Source organism: Musa acuminata, chromosome BXJ2-1 (genome assembly GCF_036884655.1).
Source record: "Musa acuminata AAA Group cultivar baxijiao chromosome BXJ2-1, Cavendish_Baxijiao_AAA, whole genome shotgun sequence".
Lineage (NCBI taxonomy): Eukaryota > Viridiplantae > Streptophyta > Magnoliopsida > Zingiberales > Musaceae > Musa > Musa acuminata.
In genome coordinates this window covers 37,419,952-37,442,177 of record NC_088338.1, presented here as the reverse complement: position 1 = coordinate 37,442,177, position 22,226 = coordinate 37,419,952, and the positions used below count along the sequence as shown (strand labels likewise).

Below are 22,226 nucleotides of genomic sequence, written 5' to 3'. Positions count from 1 at the left end.
CCTAATATGGATATTGTATGAAATTCGCAATATCTATATTTCATTTTTGCTATTCCATCGGGTCTTCTTTGGATATATATGTACTACCATAAACAAAATTTTCTGAGTTTCTTCCTTCATCAAATCCCTAATGTTTCGAGTTACTTCCATTTTGGTATTCTCATCTCAATGATACTGCCTTTTATGTGAACCACCAAACAATTTGATAAAGTATAGCTTGCCTCACAACTGTCATATAATTTCAAAAAAAAAAAAAAAGAAATCTAGCACTCTGTTATCATTTAAATATCTTGTTTTAATCTTATGAAAAATATCTTCATGGATCTTGAATAGTGGATCCAAGATATCTAAAATTTTAGCATCTAGAAACTTCTTATCCGTTTGTTTTAATTATATTTACAGTTCTTGTTGATGAACTTTCACTTGATATATTAAATATTAGTCTTCTTAGCCAAAACCCCTAGTTCCTAATGCTTGTCTTTGTCAAGAACACTTGTTTCCTAAATTTTACTCTAGAACCATTTAGTTTATAATATTTGTCTTTATAGTTCAATCTTATAATTAATTCCGATTAGATTTTATCAATTAAAGAAAACAATATTGGGCAATTGACCAAATAGCACCCTTACTATTTGTTTTTTTACTGAATGGCGCACCCACTATTTAGTTTTACCATGGTGCCCCTTTTTTAATAAATACCAATTTTATCCTAATTTCAAAAGTTTTTTGAACTAGTTTAGGCCACTGAACTGGTTTAGACCAATAAACCGGTTTGGGTTAGCCCTCCTTCCTATCCTCCTCTCCTGCACCACCTTCGTGCCCTCCCCCTTGGCTTCCTTCTCTCCTCCTTGTCCCACCCAGTCTCCCACTTTACCTCTGCTTCCTCCTCCTTCCACTCCCAATCCGCCACCCCCTCCTCCTCCCTCTTCTCCTTGGCTTCCTCCTCCACCCAATCCATCTCCCACTCCACATCCACCTCCTCCCACTTTGTTGCCTCGTCCCCCTCGCCATTGTCTTCCTCCTCCCACTCCACCTCGCCCTCCATCGCCTCCTCCTCTCCCCCACCTCCCCCTCCTCCTCCTCTTTTTGCCTTTTAATCCCTCCTTCCCCTCCTCCTCTTCATACTTTACCGATAAAAGTCATGTTATACTCAAGTTACACTTGGGTTACAATCAAGTTATACTCGTTCATAGATCCTATTAAAAGTATATTAATTTTCATATAAACTTATTCTAAATTCATCATAAATTTAAAAAACTAGTATAATTTTTGTTAGAATCATATTCTAGTAGAATTTTTGTTAGAATCATATTCTTACTTGCCATTTCATTCTTTCTCTTTCTATTGTTTTACTAATCTGAAATGGGTTTTCTTTTTCTCCTCACTACAAATAAATGTGAGGTGCTATCATAGAAGAAAATTTAAGCTGAAGCGCTAAACATTCATCTACTATTCTGCAAAGTTTCTTTACTATAGCTCCCTGAACTCATTATCCGATCGACTACAAACGACAATTTGTTGTTTTTGTTAATTGCTTGTCTAATTACGAGTCAAAATTATGAAAGAAATTATTTCTCAGACTTCACCTTTTTCACATGGTAATATACCAGTTTGGATCCATCATTTACTGCATAAAAGTTTGGCACATATTTTGTTCGGTACAATCATTACTAGCTTTTGTTGTGATGCTACAGTGCACATAGCCTTAAAATAGTAATTTGTCATCATTTTCCTATTTAAGCGTTGATTGTATATACAGGTGATCTTTGGAAACAGGTGGAGACATCTGTTGGGACAAAGAGAATTCTGGGAGCATATTGGAGGAATTGATATATGTTTGGATCCATCAAGCTTTGGCCAAGCAAATACACAGGTATAGTAAAAGGTATATATTTTTGGACTCCATAGAACCAGTGTATACTGTTGCTCAAATGCGTGGCTGAATGATAAATTTAGTAATTGTTGATTCCATTTTTAGTGGGCGCTTTTGGTATTACTGCATCTTTTGTGGGCATCTACACATGCTTGCAGATGCCCTTGGGATAATGACAGATTTATACCAGTGTAATGAGCACACTTCTCAGTGATTTAGCATTGTAATCTGCGGATTAGTTTGCAATAATGTCAAGTTTTTCTTTATCAATCTAGATAGTAAATCTTTCTAACTGATTGTGGACCAATCAACAGAAATCATTTTCACAGAATTCTAGGAGCTAGATGCTTATTGTGACATGTCAAACCCCATATCATGTTATTAAGTGGAGATATAAGTTGGCAGTGGGCATTTGTATTTCATCATCACTGCACCCTTGAACTACCTGCATAGAAAATCCCTAGCATTCAACGTGGAAAATATATTGAATACAGTTAATTATTGTCTCTGAGAGCAATCAGGACTTGTAATAGTTGGGTTAAAAATGGAGATTCTAGTCTATGTAACGGAAGAAGATTTATGGGTTAACCTGTTCTTAATCATCTTGGTAAATCATGTGATTGATAACTTTGAGAGGTACATTTAAGTTGTTGATGATATGTGACATAGATGAAGTGCATGTAGAAGGAAGTTGTTTTTGATGTATATCTGAATTATAGATGCTCTTGATTTGCCGATTGTGAATATCCTCTTGTTATAGGTTAAATAATTTTTATTGTTTCTCCATGGTCGAGCAAAATTTGTGTTATTATATAAAAATTTTAAAAGTATATCAAATACCAGTTTCAGCAACCAGTCAGACTGGTATGGTACCGGCTAATTGCTTTGTCAATTTGTGTCATCGTCACATTGTTTTGTTTGTTTTAAAAGAAAAAGCAAAACTATAATATGGATGATAGGTTAGCAAGTATTTTGTCTAAAATGTCAGTCAGTGAACAAGGTCCTAGCAGACATGATAAGAAGATGTATTTATTGTTCAAACTTTGATCAATAGTTGAACAAGCTAGTGCGTTTAAGGATACATATTGGATGAGGCTTGGACTGATGGAGACTAGTTTAGATGGTAACTTTGAGATAAACATGGACGGCACTGGGACGATGGCCTTTTAGTTATGTTTAAAAGATGCGAGGATACAAGACACTGAAATAATGAGTCCATATTGTAATTTGGGAAAATTTTTCTAGGAACAATTGCCTCCACTATACCAAATGGGATGATGTTTGACAGAATATGCTAAGATTTGTCATCAAATGTATTTTTCCATTGTTTTTTAATGAAACTTTTTTTTATTAACTAAAAATGGATATGGAAACCTTACTGATGCTGAATTTTGCAATGCTTTTTTCTTCAATCTGATGTTCACTCTGACTGACTCTAGAGTTACAGGCTTTTAATTCCTTGCTAAGGAAGTTGCAGAAGCATGTTTCTTACGGATCATCTGTTGTTGATTTGTATGCGGGGTCTGGTATCATTGGATTATCTCTAGCAGCTACTAGGAAATGCAGGTTGGTGCTCTGACTCTAATTTTGAATTCTACTTGGAAGTATCATACAACCGATGGGGATAATAACAATTTGTTTTTTCACAGGTCTGTGAAATGTGTTGAGATCAACAAAGAGTCGGAACTTTCTTTTGAGAAGTCAGTCAGCCGGTTACCGAAAACCATAGACAGCACTATTAGTTGGCATAACACAGACGCATCTCTTGTATGCAGTGCAATCTTAAACCTTTTAATGGACTATGACATGATTTTACCAGCATTTGGAAACTGTTTAGTATTTGAAGATCGTTATGCTTTCAGGAACCTCTTCGCTGGCTTGAGGGTTCAGACGTCGTGATTGTGGATCCTCCTAGGAAAGGGTTGCATCCATCCCTAATTGATGCATTAAGGCATTTTGCGTTGTCTGAACGCAAGATTCGCCAAGCACCTGACGGGTACACGTCTGACCTTGGATTTCATCCTTTGAAATGTTAATTTCTTTACCATGGTTTTTGAGTAGCCTTCAAGCATACAATTATGGAGCCTTCAGTTGTTTGTGCTAAAAGTTCTCCAAACAAATTTGCTTTACAAACAGTTCGATCGTAAAGATGAAGGATGAAAAAAGGCCATGGATTCTGCGTGCAAGGGAAGCTTCTGTTCACGTGGAAGGCAAAACAACTTGGGATAAAAGCCAAAAGTGGCCTACCACTCTTATCTACATAAGTTGTGGATGGGAAAGTTTTAAGGAGGTACAGTTGTTTCACATTGCTGCTGCATTGATGGTGGAGATACCACTGATTTACTTTAACATGGAAGCATGCTATGCTGTGTTTTAACTTTTTCTTTCTTCTTTCCATTAAGAAGAGTGGTATTTTTTCTGATATTTTACTAGAACAACATTTCAACAGGATAGCAGGAACTTGCTGTCATCCAAGGCATGGTATATGGAAAAAGCTCATGCTTTCAACTTCTTCCCCGGTACTCAGAGGTAGTGACATGTGACAAATTAAGGAGTCTCATGCTAAATTCTTAATACCTTGTCTACCGACTATTCTAGCTTTCAATATTTAAACCGCTTGAAATCTTTGACTTCTACATAACTTGGCATCATGTTTTTTCCTGTTCCACATTTATATTGCACATTATGGATGCATACCTTCATGAAACACTACTGCAGCATTGAAGTTCTAGCTGTGTTCAAACGTGGTGGTCCGCGGATAGCACAGGCGAAAAAGAAAGCAGGGAAGAAAAAAACACCAAGGTGAAGCCACAGTGGAAAATTAAAAGGCTGCAAGAAGAAAGTTTCTCGATTTCAAAAGGTACTTTTAATTTATGTTTGACGAGATGGGAATATGTGCTTCAGGAACACAAATAGAGCATTAGGAGAACAATGAACCATCGTTATGCTGATATTTCCGATCTAAATCATATTTGCAATTTCCTGTAATATGTGCCAGGTAACTGACTAGGGAATCCAAGGTGCGCGACGAAAATTTGGGCCAGAGATGATCAAGCATCAGAACTGATCAAACAGGTCAGAGGAGATGAAATCACACAAGCAGTGCGGGGAGCTTGAGAGCAATCTAGCCAATTTAGCTGCAGATGTTTGTGAACATTAGACTTACTGCTTTCTAACAATTTGTGGGGGACATTCTGGCACAAGGAAGGTGACATGTTCCAATAAGTAGAATGCAAAGCAAACATGTGAAGTGTTTTGACTTCACATAATGAGATCATTTTGATCTATGTTGTGAGATCATTTTGATCTATGTTGTATCTGATGAATAGACGGCCAGACAATGCAATGATTGCCATGCACAATGATTTTTTTTGAAGTAATCAAACATGATTAATTTTTTGTCATGTGCATCAAATATTTTTTGTTTTTGTATTAAACTGCTTTTTAAACTGTTAATTTATAGCAATTAAATTCTCCTGTTAAAAACAGTAGCCGAAACGTTAAGCTGGATGAAATCATCAGTTAAATATGCTGTATCAACACCAAAAATGATGGGGACTTTTCTTGTTTTATTTGGTCTTTCTCTCTGTTTTCATTCTCTGGATTCTAGTTCGGTTAGTACAGTGGAAATAAGAACAATTATTCTAAGTTCATAATTATTATTTGTGCTTCCTGGTCTGCAAATAGTCCCAAGTATGTGGAGGAGATGCTCCGAAGAGCCAGAGAGATGTTGGAAAAATAGAGGCAATAGTTCAATCCACTTGGCCACATGGAATAAGAAAATTCATTGATGCTTGTATATTCATCATTCACGATCAATATTTATCATGAATTCATATTAAAGAGGAATCTCAGTAATTAGATTTCAGAAGATTGTGTGGAGAGCACACGGATTGATTTTAAGGGAAGGGAAGCGGTCATAAAAAGGTATGTTTAGGATTAACAACTCTGCCATTATTATCTTTAATCCTTCTTCATGGAGGGAAGGAAAGGGAAGGGAAGGGAAGGGAAACTGGTGGTTTCAGCTACATCATAGCATAGGTAGATTGTAATCGATTAAGAGAGAAGCAAATTTAGCATACCAAAAGGATAAGAAAAAAAAATGAAAATTCAAATGATACTAAACATTTTAACTTCATCGAGACATACCATTAAATGATCAAATGGTTTGATCTCACAAGAACATGTACTGCGGACTACTGTCTGCTATACAAATCTACTTTTGGCTTGCCCAAATATCCATTTTTAACATGATTAGTGCCGACCATGTAAGCCACATTAACAAACTTCTTCTTTAAGAATTCAGATCAGATTGTTGTTTGCCATATTATCTAGATATGAAATTTCGATAGACAGATCAAACCTTGATCTGCTCAGTCTGGTTCTTCAAGAAACATATGACCCAATCCGATGAAGCATGGAAGAACGAGTTCCATCGCTTCATAAAAGTCTAAATTCCTGGTCGCTCATACGAATCATCTTCTAAAGGTTGCAGAAAACCATCCGAACAGATAATTATTTGGAATGGAAAAGATGTTGTAATAATAGTAACATAGTGTACACATGCACAAATCACTAGCAAGAGTTTCATAAATTGAAGCTAATAATTAATGTGCAGAGGCTGTGGAATAGTTAAGTTGAGTACCTTTGAAACCGAAGGATACTTGCAGAGACTAAATATGCATGTCGTCAGCTATCGTACAGAGAGAAACCTCTCTCTCTGGTAATTTTTCTCGTTTCAGGCTGTTTGAAGTATTCTCTTCTAGACACACGTTTGTGCTTCTTCCCTGAGCTCCTAAGAGCTCTTTGCTTGCTTTCCAACTCTACCGTTGTCAATGGACTCGCGAAATCCTTACCAGAAAGCCATGCTTTGATCATCTCCTCAGTCTTCGGCTCGGGAAGAAAACCTTTTGCCTTCATTTCCTCGTAATATGCGGAAGCCTCCTCCAACTTGCCATTCAAAAACAGGCCGTGTATCAAGACGATATAGGCACTTCTATCGGGAGTCAACCCATTCTCTGGCATCTCATTCCACAGCCTAAAGACGCTCTCGTGCTGCCTCCATCTAGCCAATTTCCTAATCAACATGATGTATGTTTCGATTGCCGGGACGCATCCTGTTTCCTTCATTCTACGCAACAGCTCAAACGCATCTTCCACATCCTTTGCCGCATCAAAGAAGGCATGGTAGGTCCTTACACAAGGTGACAGCCCTCTGTGCAGCATTTCATCAAACAGCTTCCGTGCATCGTCAACCCGCCGAACCTTACAGAGTGGCCTTATCAGCGAATTGAAGGTGACCGCATTAGGAGCGACGCCCTTACCCTCCATCGTCGCCACAAGACGCTTGGCATCCTCTACGCACTTTCCTTTAGCCAGAGCATAAATGACCGCGTTGTAGACCTTCCTATCTGCCTGGATGCCCATGTCGTTCATCTGATTGAAGAGCTTCAGAACGTCATTAAGATTACCGGCTTTGGAGTAGCAGGAGATCATACTCCCGTAGGACACGACGTCCTTCTGGATTCCTCTTTTCGCCATGTTCTTCCAGAATCTCTTGGCCTCCCCAATTCGGACCATGATGTTGCACCACCCATTGAGAACGATGTTGAAGCTCTTCGTCTCAAACGGGAACTCCTTCTCGTTGCACAGAAGCAGGTACTCGGCGTCCTCCACGTTCTTGTACCGGGTGAGGGCGCTGAGAAGGCCGTGGAAGTCGTCGATCCCCGGTGAAAACCCGTACCGTTTTAGCGAGTAGAAGGCGGTGATCGCCCGCCCGACGTCGTGGACGGCGCAATACCTCCTGATCAGGATCAAGATCGTTTGAGGCGTGACGAGGGACGGGCCGCTCCCGCCGCCGCTCCGCCTCATCTCGTGGACGAGGGACCAGGCGGTGTCGAACCGCCGCATCTTCCCGAGGATGGAGATCATGGAGTGGTACTCGCGGACGGAAGGGGCGTACCCCGGCTGTGCCCCGGCCCACAGGAAGAAGGTGAAGGCAGCGCCCCAGTCGTTCCGGAGGCGGGAGAGGACAGCGGCCACCAACTCCGGAGAGGCTTGCACGCCGCAGTGCTCCAGCCTCAGTCTGGCGGCCGCGTTGTCGGCACCGAAATCGCGGAGGCAGCCGATGACGTGCTCGACGTCTTGGAACAGTTTGCCGTCCAACTTCTCGGTCGCCGGTGCCGCTCCAAGCAAGCCGTCGTGGTCATCTCGTAGAACGCAATCGTCCATGTCATCTTGACAAAGAATGGGAGTGCTTTGGGAAGAGACGGAGGAGGAGAATTTGGGAAGGGGGAGAGACGATGGGGGAAGGAGGACGTGTGGTTGGAGGAATCGATGGGGCAGAGCGGAGATGGGAGGGAGCTTCGGCAATCTCAACAGAATTCTTCTCCACATGGTGAGAGACTCTCTGATCGGACCGAACGCAACTAACCGTAGCAGAGAATATATGCGAAACTCCGCACGCACTCATAGATATTAAAAAAAATATATGAATAATAATTTTTATAATATAGTAAAAATAAATGATTATAATTTAATTTTATGATAAAAGTTAAAATCTTTTTGAAAAATTTTATAGGATAATTTTACCTAGAAAAATATGAACATCTATCGACCTGAATGAGTTCTTGAATAGATTCGTGTTTAATAGGGGTGGTAATTACGATAAGACTTCCGTAACATCAGCGGACGCCCCAAAACGCCAACCGAGACCCATTAACGACCGCTCAGGCTAGCCTCCTCACGACACGCCAACCACAATGTCAGACGTCATCAAATGTACGATCCTGCTCCCTGCGCACAGACGCTCCGAGTAACACTAGGCTCCCGTATAAATACCCCCGTGTTCTAAGCAAAAAGAAGGGAGAAAAAAAAGATCACGCCACTCCACATCACTAACTTGATCGTCAGAGAGGTCGGGTCGAGCTTCCGACCCGACCCATGTGCAGGACCGAAGACGAGGCGCCTCATACCAAGCGTGCAGGCGAAGGGCTCCCAAGAGACGTTTGGGCGATTCCCCGACATTCAGACCCGAACCAAGCCGCGTCGGCCCCGAGGCCACGGCTTAAAGGTGTTTACACAAACAGTGTTCTTTTCATCTTTGTTCATCTCTTTTCCTACTCTTCAGTTTATATCTTATTTATATAAATAAATATATAATAAATATTATAACTATCTTCTTCTATTTCGGTTCAAGAACATGATACAACATCCAAACCTCGTCTCGACTGCATCAATTTTATCTGGAAAAGTCAGTTCCCATCCATGCTATCATCCTACAGTGCCTCGTTTGCATGGTAAAGATAGATGTAAACATTGTTCTTCTACACTGCCTCATTCTCGTGGTAAAGATGCAAGCCAAACCCGAACCGAGCACAGGCTTTGCAGAAGGCTACTTCTTCAGCTGCTGCAATCGGGTCCTCGAACTGCCCATCGCTTGAAGACACTGTTCCGGTAGACTCCCGGTGTGCCTGCAACAGCAACAAAGTATGGGACATTAGGACCTGATGGTCTGCATCAAAGAGTGCAAACCGCAGATGATAGGGTAAAGGGGGAACTATTTTAACTTTTTCCAGAAAGATTTAGTGGATTGATAATTCACCCAGATACAAAAAAACAGAAACAAGAAGCTCATAGGTCAAGTTCAAGCATTCCAATTTTCTAATCATACCCAAGTTGAAATGGCACAAGAAGCTGAAATTTCAAGGATGACATGCTACAATCAATCTAAGAAAAATTTGCAAAAGGGCATGAAATAAGAGCTGTTGCACAGGCAAATACCTCTCCATCCAATCCTCGTATTGTGACACGGTATACCACTGTCACATTCCCGTTGTCCGAGAATATAACATCACGAACTTCTCCACACCAGCCTTGTTATGCAAAAGTAACATGAAATCAGAAGTCAAAGATTAGATTTCGGAAGATGCTTATCCACATTAACCCGATGAAAATCTATATCACCTTTGTCTATAGAATAGTTGACTATGAATAGATAATTACGCAGGATTGGCCATAAAAGAAAAGGACAATCTCAATATCCAATCATTGGTTTTCTGAATGGTGAGTAATATTTTACAAAATATCTTTCAGCACCACTTTGCAGATAAGGCAAATAGTAAGAAGGTATAAATAATCAAAAATTACATAATGAGATTTTCCCTGATAGTTGGGACTTTACCACTTTGTTATTGTTGTATTAAATAATGGGATTTTTCTCCTTAGCTTCCTAGTATAATGCGTAAAAATTATTTACCAGTGACAAAAACAGATGTAGAAATTTTTGTACAATAGAAATCTAGACAGAACTTAGCATCACTTTGATCACAATACAACTGACAAAGGACATCGTATTGCTTAAGATTCTGCTAGATCGATCTAACTGATGAAAGTTCATTAAAAGATACTCCTGGAAACTTCAACAAGACAATTATGCCATGAATGTAAATTATAATACTCCACTCACAATCAGCCTTCCATGCAATACAAAATCCATCATAAAAATATAAGGAACAACCTTAAAATGCTCCAATTTTGTATGTGGCGTAGGAGAAAGTTAAAAAGACTATTGCAATCAATCTTATATTGATTAAAATCACCTGGGGCGTAGAAGCTCAGCATTCTATTAGCATGATACCTACAAAAAAAGGATCAACAGTATTAACCTGGTTAACTTGCCAGATCTAAGTAGCAGTTAACCCAAGAGGCGAGAGTATACTGGAACAGCTTTAAACGTGAATGTAAGTGAAACAAAAAGTATTAAAGGCGACGTAAAATCCAAATGAAATGAATGCTGTAGGAGTTTTAAAACTTTCTTAACTTTATTAATCGAACCGAGTAATGGAATCGTGAATATTGCACTGTTAATCAGGTGATTAACTAAATTGATATTCATAGTTTTGAAAGATTCAAAGTGTCATATCTTACACTTAAAATTTGGGCTTATAAGAACTTATTTGGAGACTTCACAAGCCTCTAAGCCTAACTAGTCTTGCATAACTCTTAAAATTTTAAAGAGACAAATATTAGTTTGCACAAAGAATAACATTCTTAATTAATGTCTTTCCATTGGATAAATTACTGCTTTTTGCACACATATAGATCATAGTCACTGTGCATCATTAGTTAATTGTTCAAAGTCATCCTTTTTGTTTCATGAACCAATCAGTTGTTTGCCTATCAATTGAACAAAAATAGATACATAAGCACTTAATAAGCCATTAAATTGTCATCACTGATAAATGACTCAGGTACATTTTACTTCTGATCTGAACCTTGTAGTCGAGATATGCCATTAACATAACAAGTGATTGGTACTTAGGTTTAGTCATATTCAACACTTGATGGTTCATGCCTATTTCAGCATATATGGGTCAATAATGTGCATCGATGGGTCAAACAAGATGTTTCATGTCTATTCAGCAAATTTGTGTCAATAACGTCCATATATGAATCAAAATGGAGCAGAACTGGTTTGAACTTTTATGTTTGTGGGCTGAATTTCAAGTGTTTAGGCATCATTGTTATGAATCAAGAACATTTCGTTTCTAAAGAAACATAAAGGGTGGTTCTCACCTTAGAAAATTGTCCGGATCAAATACTTGAGCACCATCTCATCTCCACAATAACTTGAAGATGGAGAGTGGAGCCACTATTAACAAGGCCTCAGTGTTAAATAACATAAAATACTTTTTGTCCACACCCACTTAACAGCCATGAATTGATGCAATTCTGAGAGATAACCACCAAAACTGGGCAGCACATAAGTCAATCTGAGCATGGACCAGGTGATATACTGCAAATTTGAGGTAGGTGGCATCTCATTAAAGATGGCTACAGGTTCAACCTTAATTGGTTTTGATCAACACCTTAAAGCCCTGACAAATTTTACAAAAAGTCATGACCCACCCTGATTAAAATCCAGAGCAGCAGTAAAGAAGAATAGGAGAAGCCATGTTCACAGGCTAAAAAGTAGAATTAAAAGGAGTATGAGGAGGCAGCAGCAGAGAAGAATAAAGTGTTTGTTTATTTCATCCCCCTTTCTGTTGCTTTCCTCTTTTTAAGTCGTTTTTGCCTCTGTCAGTACTAACCAGATAATACTGTACCAACATATGATCTAAACAGAGACTAGTATGAAACTGCTACATAAAATCAAGCTCCTTGATCAGCAATATCACTGGTTGATGTGGAACAAAACTCTCAAGTAATTATAAGAGAAGGATTGACATTGTTCCTACTGAATTGAGGATGCTAAAAGGAAACAGAATGTTGTTGAACTTAAGATGCCTAAACATACCATGTTGGGTTGCCAAAAGTAACACCAACAGGCTAACCAAGTGATTCATAACGCTAACACAAATTCAAAGTTCAAAACTGCAACTAAACTAACGCAGCACACAACCAACAAGAAAAGGCAACACAAGCCATGACCAACCCCATTCTGATCCTGACAGAGAGGCGAGGATTCCCATAGTTGACCATAAAATTAGGCTGCCGCCCAAAGTCAAAGTCAAGCAATCGGTGATCCAGGTCGAACAACATCTGAAATCTAAGCTATAGTTAATGAAAAAGGGAAATCGACGTCCGGAAAGGTTATGGATGGATCATGTAGGAGGCGAAGGATCAGGGAAGCGAGGAGAAGAACGAGACGAGAGATACCAAGGGATGGAGTTGTCGTCGGCGTTGATGATGTTGTCGGGCACTTTCTTGTTGAGATCCCGAAGGATCTCCTTGAGGGGGCGACAGAAGGAGGGCGTCAGATCGAACGGCACCACGTAGTTGGAGTTGGGCACCCTGCCTCCGCCGCCGCCGCTTACGCTCTTCTTGGAGACGCTATCCGACGCACTGGCGCCGTTCTCCAGGGCCGCCACAACCGGTAAAACCGACGCCCTACGCGGACGCCTGGCGGCCGCGAAGGGGACCCTCGCGTCCCTGCCGGCGGCAGCGGGGATGGCCGATCGGGTACGGAAGATGGCGGCTCCCGTGGCTTCCATCCGCAGGCCAAAGGAGAAGGAAGAGATGATGGAGACACCGCTGCGAGGTCTCCAAAAGTCTGTCACAGGACTTGTCCTTGATCGTTCGGATCGATATTAAGGACGAGACGAGCGAGTCTTACCCCGAAGACTATAATTTATAGCCAAATTACTTTTCTTACTTCAAGAACAGACACCCGACCCAAATGCCTCGTAGTTGGTATAGATAGGTGGCAGGGACCCAGTAGCTTCCACCAGTTAGGGGGCAAAGATTCGTTTCGGGTCAGCGACAAAGGAAGCCAAAGTCTTTTCTTAATGTACAACCCTACCCTACCCTACCCTACCCTAACCCAGAGGGTCTCACACGCACGCTTCGACCGGCAAAATTGCAATTCACACCCAATCAAGTTGTCCCATGAGGCGAGGCGAGTGGTGGCGCCGGGGAAGCCGGGGCGCCGGTCTCGGACGTGTCAGCATCGACTCGTCTCCGACGTCGTTCGCATAGCCCGCGCAGGCGAGGCGCGCCCACCAGTTGCGAGGGGCATCACATGCCGTGTGGGGCCCACGTAACGTTCCTGTCTCGGTATGATGCGTAATAGCTACGGCGGGACGCGTGGAAATATTTACCAACGATCGATGATTCTAACCGTTTAAGACGATGTGGCTCGTTTGAGTTGTTACGATGATCATAAGAAGGATTTTAATTTTGAATAATGTTGTTAGTTTCGTTCGGATGGTAGCATTGACGGTGACAAAGAAGAAAGAATGGGAGAAAAAAATGTCAAAAGACGGAAAAGAAAAAAAAAAAGAAGAAAGAAGAAAAAAGAAAATCTAAAGATCCAATGCGACGACAAAACCTCGGTGACATCACAGGGAAAACAATTTTTTCTCCCAAGTAGATGAAATCGAGCGAGGCGATACATTTTTTTTTTCTACGAGAAAATTGAGCGACATCGTGTTTCTCTATTTTTTGCGTTGGGAAACCGAGCGACGTTGCTCGCTCTACGATCTTCTAACGTGAGCAGAGCCATCATTTTTTTATTTTTTATATATATATACATCCAACAGTGTACTGAATGAAATATATCACTCGATATACTTATATCATATCATATCGAGCTAAGCTTAAAACTCAAATACGATATGAAATTATAAATCTTGAATCATATATTGATGATTAATCTCAATCGGACGAAATCATAAACATAAGAGAAAGAAAAATGAAAGATCGTAGAACTATACTAAAATGGTAACCTCGTGAGAGGAAAATTCATTTAGTTCAGGTACTCAGTGTCAACTAGTGGGAACATAGTTTCCCAAGCAATATGTCAACGCAGAAGATGAAATGATGTCCATACTCGATTAACATCCACTCCATTAATTAATGGTTTCGATAAAACAATGTAAAAGAAAATATGAATATGTGATTATTTGGATCGAGACGTGAACGGTTTTATCCAGTCTCATACCACATAACTAGGAATATGTTCAATTAGCATAAAAAATAAATAGGAATTTGTCCAATATCAGAAAATATGTTTAGTTACACTTTTTTTTTTATCGTCTCTAATCAGTTCAGAAACAATCTAACTTATGTTCTACATTTTTTTCTTTTTCCAATTTTTAATTTAAAAAAAATTAAAACTTACTTACGAAGGTTTAGATAATCATTTTTCTATATTTTAAGCAATTAGAAAGGTATTTTTACTAATTTCAGTCCTTAAAAAATTAAATTTATATTTTTAAATCTTACTAATTATGGCAAAGGTTATTTAAAGTTTAGATAAATTTTTTTTTAATTTTTGGGAGACTTAAGTTACACTACTTTTAAAGCTCCTCTTTCTTTTAAAGGTTTTGGTGTCTCAAGTCTAATGACTAGATATACTATTATGAGATAGAATCGTTATCTAACAATGAGGTATCATCAACCATCTAGCATTCTGTGAGCAGATCAATGAACTCATTCTCCATTGAGCACATACACTATAACTCTAGTGTCCCCACACGAGCAACTATGAGACCAGCCACCTCTATCATATGGATGAGTATACAACACACAAGTCTGTCTGGTTATCTTGATGTTCCTCTCGAGTAATCTATGACCAGGATTATTTAGGATCTATGTTTAAAGGTGAATCGGTCTCATTATCGTAATCTCATCACGATCTGATTCTCATTGCATAGATCCATGAACATTATAATATATTTATGCATCAAGCAATATAAAGTGATAAAATATTATAATAATAAGCAAAAAGAGTGTATGTTTTATCACACATGCCATCACTCGTGTGATTGGCTTGTAGGACACATATGACTAGCAGAAAGAGTGGGGTATTTATAGGCCTCAAATGACTTCAAAAATGGAGCCAAAAATAGGTCTCATCCTAGGTTTCTGGGGTCCTGACGGTACTATCGTTAGTACTAAGTGGTACCACTGCTTGTAGGACTGACAACTAGTGGTACCACCGTCCAATTTGGGTGATACTATCACTTGACAACATGGGAGACCATGTACTAGTGGTACGACTACTAGTTTGGGCGGTACCATCGCCTAACACTAGAGGTACCACCGTCGGGTCTTTTGGAAAACATACACTTCGTACATTCTAGCTTATAAGTGGTTCCACCGATTGATCTGGTGGTGCCACCACTTGACCTAGCTATGGGTCACTGAATAGGCCTCCCAATGGAGCCAACTCAGCCCTAGATCAGGCCCAATGGGCCTATAATTGAGTTAGTAGGGTTACACCTAACACTAACTTAATTTAAGATCTAACTACAACAATAAAGACCTAAATGATTACAAGACAAGAAATCTATGTTATCCGGCGTGTCATTGGTTCATCTAAACTTTATTTGAACTTCTGGCACATCGTCCGAACCTTCGACGTATCACTCGATCCATCGGCATGTTGACTCCTGCAACATCCGATCTTGGCGCAATATCCAATTCTTCTATCATGATGCCCGATCTCTGACTTTGGCCCAACGTCTGATTCTTCTACTCAATCATTTTGCTTTTTCATGATCGAAGTTGGTCCTGCATCACTTTTCTCAAAACGCAGATTAGATCGTAAACTAATCAATTGATTTCATCATCAAAATCCGAGATTCAACTATCTCCCCCTTTTTTATGATCATCCATCTCGTCCTCATCCGTTTTGTCGTCATCTCATTGCATCTCGATATGTCACGATCGTTTGTCTCGACCTTGTGGGTCCCACTGTCACCTCCACGCTCCTATCGTACCTCATCGTGTGATTATAACTATTGAATCTCGTATTTTGATGATGAAATCACTTGATATGTGTTTATGTTTTAATCTACGTTTTGAGTGACGCAGGATGCTCCGATCAAGATGAGACAATTAAAGCAGGAAAATCATGTTGTGCTGGAGAAACTTGTCAGAAGATTGGATGTCGGGCCGGTGGATCGGTCGACGTATCGATAGAAGGCTTCAGGCCGTGGACTCGGGCATCGGGCCAAGAAGAGTGGATATTGTGCCAAGGATATCGGAGTTGCGGAGTCAACTGGCCGATTGGGCAATAGGCTGCAAGAGAGGACGATACACCGAAGAATCGGACGAAGCGTCGAGGGACCAATGACATACCGGACAACTTGGTTAATTGCTTAGGATTAATTGTCTCGATCGAAGTTTTGTTTTAAGTGTGCAGGATTAACTACGATGGAAGAAAGACATGCAGTAGGAGTTGCGCCGGAGTCAAAACTATGATCACATTGGGAGTTCGAGAGTTCGACGGAAGTCTGGACGGTCGTCGGAGGTTCTGCGGGAACAAATCCGAGAAGTCCAGGAGCTTGCCAAAAGAAGCTCGTTGGAACTCGCCAAGTGGATCGTCGCAAGTCCAGGAGTTTGCCGGAAGTCCGCCGGAGCATCGTCGAAGGTTCGTTGGATGTTCGTCGGAAGCTCGCCGGAAGAAGCGATTAACGCACTGGAGCAAGTTGCAGTAAATGTCTTAAGAAATATCGTAGTTAGCATGTAGATTAAGTTAGGAATGGGAGATGATCCCATTAACTTAATCTGGGGGCAATTGGGCCCTTGACAGACCCAAATTGGGCCGAATGGATCAACCCATTCGAACCAGAATTCCTGCCAGGAGGTGGCACCGCTAGGGTCGGCGGTGGCACCGCCCAGGAGATGGTCTCCGAGCGAGACTGGGCAGTGCAACCGCCCCAGTCAGGCGATGGCACCGCCTGGGCTCATTCTCCGAGTGAGACTGGGCGGTGCAACCGCCCCTAACAGGCGGTGGAACCGCCTGAGCTCGGTCTCCGAGCTCTGCCAAAGCGGTGCAACCGCCCCTGACAGGAGGTGGCACCGCCCAGAGGCTCAGTCTCCGAGCTCTACCAGGCGGTGCAACCGCCCCAGTCAGGAGGTGCAACCGCCATACCCCGGAATTCCGGGAGATGACAGTTTTGAGCTCGGAATTCAAACTAGTTTGGGGCCTATAAATACCCCACCCTTTCAGCAATGAAAGGGTAACCCAAAAGCACCGAAAGCTTGATCTTACTCTGTGATTTTAGAGCTCAAAAGTGTTGTAAAGTCTAGAAATTATCCTCCCTCTTTTCTTCTAAGTTTTGATCTTTCAAGAGAGGAGAGAAAAGTTTGTCAGGGTTGTCTCCTAAGCCCGTCAAAAGGAGTGAAACTGTAAAAGGGTGGTTGGCCTTCGCCTATTGAAGGAAGGCCTCTAGTGTACGTCGGTGACCTCGTTGGTGGAGGAAGCCAAAAGTGGATGTAGGTCAAGATTGGCCGAACCACTCTAAATCTCAGTTTGCATTTACTTTGAGCATCTTATCTTTACTGCAAACCTACTTAGTAGCTTACTGTCTTCTGCTCATTTAGGAATGTGTTTCATAGTTAAGTATTTTTCGAATCGGCGTTAAGACGGAAATCGGTTTTATCGTACGAACATCATATTTCAGTTTGCGCTTACATTCTGATTTCTATCTTAACTGCAAACTGCCTTCTTTACTTTACTTCAAATATGTTTCCGTAAGCTTTCAAAGTTATTATTGGCATGAAATGACTTTTACGTCGGAATCAGATTTCAACGTACGAACGCAGTTTTAATCGTCGAAAGTTTTCCGCTGCACTAATTCACCTCCCCCCCCCCCCCCCTCCTCTTAGTGCTTTTGATCCTAACAATAACATAATCACAAGCACGTAAACCCGATAATAAATGAGAAAAATAAGGGTTTGCAGGCCCCAATAATAATAATAATAATCACATAACATACACACATATATCTCATCGCATGATCCATATGTCCACATCATACATCGTTTGTACATATCACCATGTAGGACTACTAGATAATAATGATATTAATTAATTAAACTATTTAATTAATTATTTTATAGTTTTTTGGGTACCCTACCCTAGAGAGCCTCATGCGGTAGGAAGTCCCCTATGTGGCTAGGAAACCATAGCCGCTAGGGACTCCCTTGCATCCAGAAATCCTTGGCCATAGGGCTGCCTTGTGTGGCTAGGAAACCCTAACCACCAAGGACCCCTCTGCAGCTAGGAATCCCTGGCTGCATTCTATCCATGGGCGACTAGGACTATTGGCCGCTAGGGATACTAGCCGCTGGGGTTGCCCCTTGCAACCAGGAAACCATGGCTGCATGGGCTACCAATGCCCAGGCTAAAAGCAGCCCTGCTGCTCTCAGCCTTGCTACCTTTGGCCAAGCCGAGAGCAACAAGGTGTGCTCTAGGCCAAGACTGCAAGCAACCTTTGGCCAAACTATGAGGCAGCAACAGTTGTTGCCCCTTTTTCTTTATTTTGCATCAGATACTCTGAGGATAACATCTTGATTTATTGAACCTTTCAACCATAAGAATATATGCTATCCAAAATTTCAATTGACGATAAAAATGTAGCAAGTTACGCGAAAATAATTATACGTGATTCAACACAACATAGTTTAAAAATCAATCGATCGCATGAACAACTTGGCTCTGATACCACTATTGGGAAACCTTGGGCAACATCACATGTACAACAAAATAACATTAAAAATAAAATCCTAGATTTTTAAAGAAAAAATGTTCTCGTCATTATATGAAGATTGGTGCATAAAACAAAATGCAAAACTGAAAACCATACGTCAAGACAGATTTGTTCCCTAGGGAGATCGTATATTCCTATAAAATCTCAAATCTATAGGAGTGGATGAAGGAGGTCAACTATCTCCCTCTCTAGCGATGATTCACATAGTAAATGTGACGAAGACGCTTCTCAAATCATTGCATGATCTTCCTCTCCACGCGCACCATGTGATCAAAAAGGGGCCAACCCTTTTTGTTGTCCACATGCCCCATACTAGGGCTGTCGGTTGAGGAGGAGAGGGAGGGAGGAGAATTGGAGGTGGCAACTAAAAAGAGTCTAGTCTATGCCCCTTTGGTTCCCTCTTATTTATAGAGGTCTTTGTCAACTTAACTCTAATAGATCTCCTGTATTGGGTATTGGATTTTCATCCAACTATCGAAGCCTCTTAGATTAGTGGATCTCTACCCAATAATCTCTCATTGGCTCTTATTGGATATTATCCACGAGATCCACTAATTCAGGGGCTTATTGGATATCTCATATTTAAACCTCTATTCGTCGCAACACCTACTATATACGTGTGACCTTCTAGGCCTAATATCGAGTTAATTGTGAGTCATACCTATCAAAACTCCTAACTCAGTGAATTATCATCTCTTATAATAATTCACTCAACTCATCGACTATGAACGTACTAGGCCACTACGCAATAGTCCCTAGACGATACAAGAGAATCCAATCCATTGGACCTGTTTGTCCTTAGTTATTATGTATCTATAATCCCTCATCTATCTAATATCTCAAAGACCATATATCGAGTATGATGTGTGACTCTCTAGGCCCAATATCGAGCTGATCGTGAGTCATACCTATTAGAACTCCTTTTAACTTAATGAATTATCATCTCTTATGATAATTCACTCGACTCATGACTACGAACATACTATGCCACTATGTCATAGTCCCTAGACGATATAGAGAAATCAAATCTATTGGACTTGTTTATCCTTAATTATTATGTATCTATAGTCCCTCATCCATATAATATCCTAAAGACTATATACCGAGCATGGTGTTCTCAAGCACATACGGAATTTACTTGAGTCTTGCTCTAATCTGATTCTCCTAGAGAATTCTTTCTCTCTTAATCCGAATGACCCTAGCTAAGGATTTACTTGAGCAAGGACATATAGGATATTTTTTTCATGACACCAAGAGTGGATAATTCTCTATCAACACTCAATTGCCCTCGTAAGGTTGGCTACCACTCCTGATGATGGGTTGTACTAGATTTAGAACATCTAGATCTATAAGTATGGTATCAAAGAGCGGAGTACTCATACAAGACATCCTTGGTATCTCAAGTTTAAGGACTAGATACACAACTGGGACCACGGAATCGCTGTCTAATAATGAGGTATCATTAACCATCCAGCATTCCGTGAGCGAATCAATAAGTGAACTCATTCTCCAATGAGTACATGCACTATATCCCTAGTATCCCTACACAAGTAGTAATGAGATCAATAGCCTCCATCATATGAATGGGTATATAGCACACAACTGGTATCCCTATACAAGGCATCCTTGGTATCTCAAGTATAAGGACTAGATACACAATTGGGACCACGGAATCACTGTCTAATAATGAGGTATCATTAACCATCCAGCATTCCGTGAGCGAATCAATAAGTGAACTCATTCTCCAATGAGTACATGCACTATATCCCTGGTATCCCTACACAAGCAGTAATGAGATCAATCGCCTCCATCATATGAATGGGTATATAGCACACCAATATGTTAAGTTATCTCAATGTCCCTCTCGAGTAACCTACGACCAAAATCATTTAGAGTCTATGTTTAAAGGTGAATCGGTCTCATTATCGTGATCTCATCACAATCTGATTCTTATTGCACAGATCTATAGACATCACAATATATACAACATATAACATAAAGTGAAAAAATATCAATAATAATAATAAGTAAAAGGACAGCATAGCGTATCACATGTGTCATCACTCAATGGTTGGCTTGTAGGGCACCTATAACTAGCATTTAAAGTAAAAGGAATTGATAATAGATGTGAGTAGAGAAGATCGAATCACTATAAAATTGGTTTGTGTCTCCTTACTCATTGTTTACTTATGACTTAGTATTGTTTACTTTACTCAACTTTTATTCCCACTCAATACTTAATTAATTGAGTTTCTGAAATATATTATTTTCTTACTTGCTCCACCCCTTCGTGTCTCCCCTCCTCTTCTTCTCCTCTTAGTGCCATTAAGATCCTAATACTCCCCATATATATTAAGACCCTGTTTACTAACACATTAATGATTCTAAGTGAGACGATTAATGCATTATCATGATTGGGTCTAGAAACTCTACCTCGTCTTCTTTAAACATGATAAGAGGGTTTTTAGTGGGGCGAAGTCTTTTTGTTTGAGGCTCTCTTGGGTAATTCTTATGGGATAATGTGCTGCTACCTCCTAACATGGGCTCCTCGATAATCACATCTACTTGTCACTCAACGGGCCCTCGTGATCTTGTGGATGTTTCTCGAACCCTATAGAGGTAGTAATTGAGTTGTCATTTTTAAATTAGCTATTCTATTTGCTACATCAAACTGTAGTAGTCCTGTATATCATGCCCATGGTTTTTGTGGTACTGTAAAATATAGTGTGACTCCGTTCGGTAGGAGAATCCCATAAAGGATGAGGAGCATGAAGTAGACCATTCTCCCTTATTTGCATGAATACCTCAATGTGAGAGGTGATTAGTGGAGTGAATTCCCGATGAGGGGAGGTTGGTCTCCCCTTAGCCTATCGTTACGGGGTTGCTCCGAGTTGTTTCATCATGAGCCCCTTTCTTTCTTGGTCACCTTGTTGGGCTCCAAGCTCCTTTTTCCAATGGTCACAAACTCTACCACTATATGTTGGTTGGTCTCTTGTAGTAATTTGGAGAATGTGGCATGAGGTTGTATAATGATTAAGTAGAAGAACTTTGATGGTTGAAGGCCACTAATGTAAGTGTTAATTAGGATAAATAAACTCTGATGAACCACCAGCCTGACTTTATTATTGAATCAGTTAGTATAATTTGCCAAGGATTTCTTATCTATCTATTGTATAGCCAAGAGGGAGGTTGTAGGCTTCTTCGAAGGAAGAGATTGATTCTGGAGGTAGCTTAGAGAATAATTCTCTCGTTGCCCCTCTGAGAGTCATTGGAAAAGTATAATGTAAAATAGAATCTATTATTATGAATAGGGCAATTTGGAAGGTGAATACAACTATATATTTAGTGGG

General features: G+C 40.4%; 3 protein-coding genes across 3 annotated transcripts in view; 1 reads left to right on the top strand and 2 right to left on the bottom strand.

Moving 5' to 3' along the window:
• Positions 1 to 5,277, top strand: part of LOC135599162 (uncharacterized) — a 34,730-nt gene extending 29,453 nt beyond the window's left edge. The window contains exons 9-16 of the mRNA XM_065093960.1: positions 1,760 to 1,873; positions 3,321 to 3,439; positions 3,523 to 3,640; positions 3,736 to 3,869; positions 4,010 to 4,163; positions 4,323 to 4,402; positions 4,592 to 4,733; positions 4,872 to 5,277. Of these exons, the coding sequence (XP_064950032.1) occupies positions 1,760 to 1,873; positions 3,321 to 3,439; positions 3,523 to 3,640; positions 3,736 to 3,869; positions 4,010 to 4,163; positions 4,323 to 4,402; positions 4,592 to 4,679 (807 nt within the window). The 3' untranslated portion in view covers positions 4,680 to 4,733; positions 4,872 to 5,277. The remainder of the gene's footprint in view (positions 1 to 1,759; positions 1,874 to 3,320; positions 3,440 to 3,522; positions 3,641 to 3,735; positions 3,870 to 4,009; positions 4,164 to 4,322; positions 4,403 to 4,591; positions 4,734 to 4,871) is intronic.
• Positions 5,278 to 6,379: 1,102 nt separating this feature from the next.
• Positions 6,380 to 8,301, bottom strand: LOC135599161 (pentatricopeptide repeat-containing protein At5g15010, mitochondrial-like). The gene has a single exon (XM_065093959.1). The coding sequence runs from the start codon at positions 8,267 to 8,269 to the stop codon at positions 6,563 to 6,565; it is 1,707 nt and encodes a 568-aa protein (XP_064950031.1). The 5' UTR covers positions 8,270 to 8,301; the 3' UTR covers positions 6,380 to 6,562.
• Positions 8,302 to 9,080: 779 nt separating this feature from the next.
• On the bottom strand, positions 9,081 to 12,963 carry LOC135599160 (DNA repair RAD52-like protein 2, chloroplastic). Its single transcript, XM_065093958.1, has 4 exons — positions 12,533 to 12,963; positions 10,474 to 10,511; positions 9,656 to 9,747; positions 9,081 to 9,345 (listed from the first exon to the last, which is right to left on the bottom strand). Exons 1-4 carry the CDS (start codon positions 12,865 to 12,867, stop codon positions 9,199 to 9,201), a joined length of 612 nt encoding a protein of 203 aa, XP_064950030.1. The 5' UTR covers positions 12,868 to 12,963; the 3' UTR covers positions 9,081 to 9,198.
• Positions 12,964 to 22,226: the final 9,263 nt, after the last annotated feature.

Excerpts from the sequence above, each read along its gene's own strand:
- LOC135599161 (XM_065093959.1), bottom strand. The coding sequence starts at position 8,269 with ATGTGGAGAAGAATTCTGTTGAGATTGCCGAAGCTCCCTCCCATCTCC.
- LOC135599160 (XM_065093958.1), bottom strand. The coding sequence starts at position 12,867 with ATGGAAGCCACGGGAGCCGCCATCTTCCGTACCCGATCGGCCATCCCC. Across the intron at positions 10,512-12,532 it reads GACGACAACTCCATCCCTTG|GTATCATGCTAATAGAATGC; the intron begins GTATCTCTCGTC and ends CTTTTTTTGTAG. Across the intron at positions 9,346-9,655 it reads TACGAGGATTGGATGGAGAG|GCACACCGGGAGTCTACCGG; the intron begins GTATTTGCCTGT and ends TTGCTGTTGCAG.